The sequence below is a fragment of the Geotrypetes seraphini genome, chromosome 3 (genome assembly GCF_902459505.1).
Source record: "Geotrypetes seraphini chromosome 3, aGeoSer1.1, whole genome shotgun sequence".
Lineage (NCBI taxonomy): Eukaryota > Metazoa > Chordata > Amphibia > Gymnophiona > Dermophiidae > Geotrypetes > Geotrypetes seraphini.
The window spans coordinates 222,214,187-222,220,186 of NC_047086.1; the positions used below are offsets into that span (position 1 = coordinate 222,214,187).

The 6,000-nt window shown below is 47.1% G+C and overlaps 1 protein-coding gene across 6 annotated transcripts in view; it reads left to right on the forward strand.

Annotated features, from left to right (window-relative positions):
- The window catches only part of NCKAP5L (NCK associated protein 5 like), a 134,986-nt gene that overhangs the window by 115,252 nt on the left and 13,734 nt on the right, over positions 1 to 6,000 (forward strand). For all 6 annotated transcript variants that reach the window (XM_033937515.1, XM_033937516.1, XM_033937514.1 and 3 more), the window contains exon 12: positions 1,412 to 1,550. In XM_033937515.1, the coding sequence (XP_033793406.1) occupies positions 1,412 to 1,550 (139 nt within the window). The remainder of the gene's footprint in view (positions 1 to 1,411; positions 1,551 to 6,000) is intronic.

A 6,000-nucleotide genomic window follows, 5' to 3' on the forward strand; every position in this document is an offset into this window, starting at 1 on the left:
GGGTCAGCAGTAGCTCAGCGGGGAACCGCTAGAGTTTCTAAATGTAGCAGCCCGAGGCAGAGGCAGGAGAGAGGAGAAAAAAAAACCCCAACCCCTTATCCAAACAAAATACTTCTCTCTCCTCAATAGTCCTCCAGACGATTTTAGCTGAGTTTCAGTGGGGGTAGAGAGCTAATTGCACATCATCTAGCGTGGAGCTAGGTCCAGTTCACCCATTTGCTTCCGTTACGTCACAGGAAGTCCATTGGCAACAAACATTTTTTGTAAGGAAAAGAGAGCAGCTTTGGTTCTCAAAAGTAGTAGCTGAGAAGGTAAGGAAAAGAGATTAGCTTTCATAAATTAAAAAGATCGCAGAAAGAGTAAGACAGGCAAAATATCTGGAAAAGTTGAGAGAGATTGGTCGAGTACTCAGGGATAAAAATGGAAGATAAAATAGCTGACATGGTAAAATGTGGGGACAAGACATTTTTAGATATATTAGTGATAGGAAGCAGTGCAAAAATGGCATTCTGTTTAGCTTCCCCAGCATGAGCAGCATCTCCAACTTGCTGCCTGTGCCGGCATTGGCTCTCCCTCTGACATCACTTCCTAGTTGCGGGACCTGGAAGTAATGTCAGAGAGGAGCACCGAGACCAGTGCGAGCAGCAGGTTGGAGCTGCTGCTCGCTCCGGCGAAGAGCTAGAGGTAAGGTGGTGGGGGGGGGGAGAAATGGAAGGACGGCAAGAAGGAGAGGTGCTGATGCCCCACAAAATGGTGCCCGGGGTGGTCTGCCCCCTTACTACATCACTGTGCACAGGGTTACAGAACTGGGGGAGGGGGATGTGTATCCAACTTGTGCGCCAGGATTTCCGCCCAATTTCAGCAGGCGAAAGTCCTGGCCTTAATTCTATGCGCGGGAATCTATGCTATGTGTTATTTTTATAAAAGGGCACTCATCGCAGAGTTCCTTTTACAGACTAGCGCTGAATGCCATTTACTGAATCTCGCCCTTTGGGTATAGAGCAGTTTATAATGTTGCCTGAGTTGGGAAAAATTGATGGAATATTTTAATGGAATTACGTATTTTGTTTTTGTAATTAATTTTGTGTGTTTTTTGTGATCCTTCTAGAATGGTAGATGGTGTAGAATAGAAATGTTTAAATTTTTAAAAAATAAAGTTTAAGCAGTATGCAGCAGCTTATTCAAATGTGAAGCCATGAACGCTTAGGTCCATTTGATCCAAAGTATACAGTATATGATTATCTGTCAGTTGTGTGTTTCCCTCCCTCCCACCCACCCACCTATCCTTCTCTCTCATGTTGTCTTCATTTCCTGTCCCTTTTTCTCCCTTTGGAAGCACCTAAGCTGGGTATTTGAGCAGTGACTACTGCGACTCTGGCATTCACCTTTCACTACTTGCATTTATGGGCAGCTTGCAGCAGAAATCCAGCACAGCCCAAGCGCATCCAGCACAGCAACAACTGGACCTTTCCCAACCTGAAAGCCTCAGCAGGTTCCACAGACATGTTCTTGTCAGCAGCAGAAATGAGGTGTTGCACAGTTCTCTGGGGGTAAGTACACAGTGGGGTGGGAAGGCGTGGGATGCTTTGTGAGTAGAAGGCAGAAATTAACTCCAGGAGAAAATCAATCGATAACAGGGAGTTTGAAGGAGAATCACCACAACCAGTTCTTTAACAAAATTAACTCTAAATGGATGATGCTTTACTGTAGGAGTTTGATTTTTGGAATGTCTATTTTGGTTTTATATTTTGTATTATTAGCTGCACTTTTTGTCTATAGCAGGATGTGGCCAATATCTTTAAGTATTACATTTGTTTAAAGGTTTTATTGAACATTTTAAGAGGTGGTTATTAAGGTATGTTATGGCAATAACATAAGAATTGTTATACTGGGACAGACTGAAGGCCCATCAAGCCCAGTATCCTGTTTCCAACATTGAGCAACCCAGGTCGAAGTACCTAGCTAGATCCCAAGAAATAAAACATGTGTTATCTGCCCCTTAATGTGTGTTAAATGGCAATAATGTTCATTATATTGCATTTGGGCTGCAAAAATCCGAAAGAATGATACAGTTTAGGGGGTGAAGAACTTGGGTGCAAGACAGAAGAGTGGGACTTGGGTGTGATCGTATGTGATGATCTTAAGGTGGCCAAACAGGTTGAAAAGGTGATGGCGAAAGCTAGAAGGATGCTAGGCTGCATGGGGAGAGGTATGGCCAGTAGGAAAAAGGAGGTATTGATGCCTCTGTTTAAGACTCTGGTGAGACCTCATTTAGAATATTGTGTACAATTCTGGAGGCCACATCTTCAAAAAGATATAAAAAGGATGGAGTCGGTCCAGAGGAAGGCTACTAAAATGGTGCATGGTCTTAGTCATATGGTATGTGTGTACAGACTTAAAGATATGAATATGTATACTGTATTTTTTGCTCCATAAGACGCACTTTTTCCACCCCCAAAAAGGGGGTGGAAATAAGGGTGCATCTTATGGAGCAAATACCACCCCCCGTAGGCAGCCCCCCTGGTACCTTTTTTTAAAATCCCCTTTCCGCGCTCCTGCCTGTTTCTGTCGCCGGACGGCTCTTCAGTTCAGGCAGAGCGGCGCAGAAGGCAGGCGCATGCCTGATCCAGCACCACTCCCTGATTGGCTGCAGTCAGTTCTTTGCCGCCTATGGGGGGGAGTGCCTCTGCTGCCTATGGGGGGGTTTCCTACGCTGCCTACGGATTTTTTGCTCTATAAGACCCTGTCCCAGCCTATCACTAGACCACCAGAGGGGGTACAGGGCAGGGCGGTGGGAATTTTTTTTCTTGGGTTTTCTTCCTCTATAGGTGGGTGTGTCTTATGGTCGGATGCGTCTTATAGAGCGAAAAATATGGTACTTTGGATGAAAGGTGGGAGAGGGGAAATATGACAGAGACGTTTAAATACCTATGTGGCGTAAATGCGCATGAGTTGAGTCTTTTTCATTTGAAAGGAAGCTCTGGAATGAGAGGGCATAAGATGAAGTTTAGAGGTGATAGGCTGAGGAGTAATCTAAGGAAATTCTTTTTTACAGAAAGGGTGGTAGATGTGTGGAACAGTCTCCTGAAAGAGATGGTGGAGATAGAGACTGTCTGAGGAATTCAAGAAAGCCTGGGATAGGCATGTGGGATCTCTTAGAGGAAGAGATAATGGTTACTGTGGATGGGCAGACTGAATGGGCCATTTGGCCTTTATCTGCCATCATGTTTCTATGTTTAAGGTACTGCAGGATATACAGTAATAATATACAAATGCATGCAGATACCTCAATACTATTGTATTTTAAGAACGTGACTTGCATTATTACTGGAAAATCAATTCCAGCAAAAAGCATGCATGCATTTTTTCCTAGCCAGGAGCATTGGGTCATGCCACATCTTAAAGGGGCCAACCAGTGATGGCTAAATTACCCCTTTTCCTGAAGCCCCTCATCACATAACCCCTCCTTTCCAGAGAAGACCCCAAAAGTCCCCTTCCCTGGGCTTATAATTCAAAATCCTTGGGGTCTAGTAGGGATGAACAGGAGCAATCCTCAGTCACTTCTCCCCTCAGTTCAAAGTAGCGATGGCAACCCTTAACAGGAGCTTCACAGTAGGGGTCCTACTACCATAACCTAACTGGCAAAGAGATTCTTGTCAGAGGAGAAACTAGGGGATCCTATAGCTCCTCAACATTCAGGGGAAGCGCCACTTCACCACAATTCCTGTCTCCATCATTCTGATATATCAGCTTTCAGTTATTCTCTCTCTCATCTGTACTCCAAATAGCAAGATTTTGCTTTTCAGCCTGTAGAGCATGTGCAGCCCCAGAAAGCCAATATGGCACTGAAGGGTGTTGCGTCTCGAGCGGCTCCTCATGGCGCTATTACTGAGTCATCGGAGACACCAATCTTGGAGCCACTAGATAAAATCTGCATTAGATAAAATTTGCACTGATTTAGGGGAAATACACTCCAAATTGACTTCTTTGGCTACAGACCTTTGCACCAAGATCCGGGATTTGGGGACCTGTGTCAAAGAGGCTGAAATGCATATAGAAGAGCAATATTTAGCATTAACTACCCTCTTTAATACAGTGAAAGTTGTCAGTACTGCCCAGGCAAACCTAGTAGACAAATTGGAGGACTTAGAAAACAGAAGCAGATCAAACCTGCCTTTTCATGGCCTTCCAGAAACACCAGAATATGCTGTGGAGGAAGTAGTGAAAAAACTGGTGGGCCATATTCTGGTTGCACAGGGAGTGCTCTTGGCTCCTAAGGTTGATAGAGTTCATCGTGCCCTAGGCAGAACAAGATCTAATGTGGCAAAAGATATTATTGCTTGTTTCTTGAGTTTGAATTGGAAAAAACCATTTTGACTAAGGCTCACTCCTTGGAAAATTTGATTTGGGATACTTGATCGAGGTCTACCAGGACCTAACAGCTGCTATCCTGAAGCGCAGATATGATCTAAGACCTGTAACTCGGCATTTATGGGCTAATAATATCAAGTATAGATGGAAATATCCATTTGCGCTTTCATTTTACTATCAGGGGAAACTTTTCTCGGTCCGGGCTTGTGAAGAAGCAAAGTGGATTTTGGATGGACCTGAGGGCAATATGGCTATACCTCTCTACATGTTCTAAAACCTCGCCCCAAATGGCATTGGGTGGAAGTGGGGAAGAAACGTCTGACGCAACAAAAGTTGGATCTCAATCCACCATCATCTTGAGAATCTTTGGGAGCAGTGCCAATCTTCAACCTGGTAGATGTTGGAGCTGAGGCTCCTTGGTAGGTGGTCCTCCCTATCTCATGAAGGGAGGATAATCTTTCATCTGTTTGATATATTTAAGTGCCCTTCTGGCTTTCCCACTTGTTGAAATGGGACTAGCTGGACAAATTGTTCTGAACGCTGAAAGTTTATTATATTTAGGCCCCGTGATGTGGATCTTGCTGCCTCTCTCATGCACGGTGACAATTTTGTGTTGGTGCCTTTTGGATTCGAGAATTGTACGGGGGGTGGGGGGGTAGATTGTAGTTCTGGTATTTTCTTTTTTTTTTCCTTTTTTATATTTTACTGTTTTGGTTTCCCGTGTTATGTGACTACTGTGCGAAGATATATTTGATAAAAAAAAGATTACCGTATTTTCGCGGATATAACGCGCACCATTGTAAAACGCGCACAGGGGTATAGCGCGCAGAAATCACGATGATATGTACAAAAACTTTTCTATACCGCGCTCAGGCATATAACGCGCATGCTGCCCGACTCTCCTCTGGCCACCCCGACTCTCCTTTCGCTCTCCCGACTCTCATCTGGTTGCCCCGACTCACCCTGACTTTCGGTGTGCACTGCCCCGACTCTCCTCTGGTTGCCCCGACTCACCGTTCACCGCCCTGACTTTCGGTGCACTGCCCCGCCTCTCCGTGCCTGTCCCCCTTGAAGTCCTGTCCCCCCTTGAAGGTCTGCCTGTCCCCCCTTGAAGGTCTGCCTGTCCCCCCTTGAAGTCCTGTCCCCATCCTGAAAGCCTGATGCCCCCCCTCGACGTCCGATTCTTCTCCCCCCTCGGCAGGACCACTCGCACCCCCACCCCGAAGGACCGCCGACTCCCCGACAATATTGGGCCAGGAGGGAGCCCAAATCCTCCTGGCCACGGCGACCCCCTAACCCCACCCCGCACTACATTACGGGCAGGAGGGATCCCAGGCCCTCCTGCCCTCGACGCAAACCCCTCCCCCCAACGACCGCCCCCCCCCAAGAACCTCCGCCCGTCCCCCAGCCGACCCGCGACCCCCCTGGCCGACCCCCACGACACCCCACCCGCCTTCCCCGTACTTTGTGTAGTTGGGCCAGAAGGGAGCCCAAACCCTCCTGGCCACGGCGACCCCCTAACCCCACCCCGCACTACATTACGGGCAGGAGGGATCCCAGGCCCTCCTGCCCTCGACGCAAACCCCCCTCCCTCCAACGACCGCCCCCCCCCCAAGAACCTCCGACCGA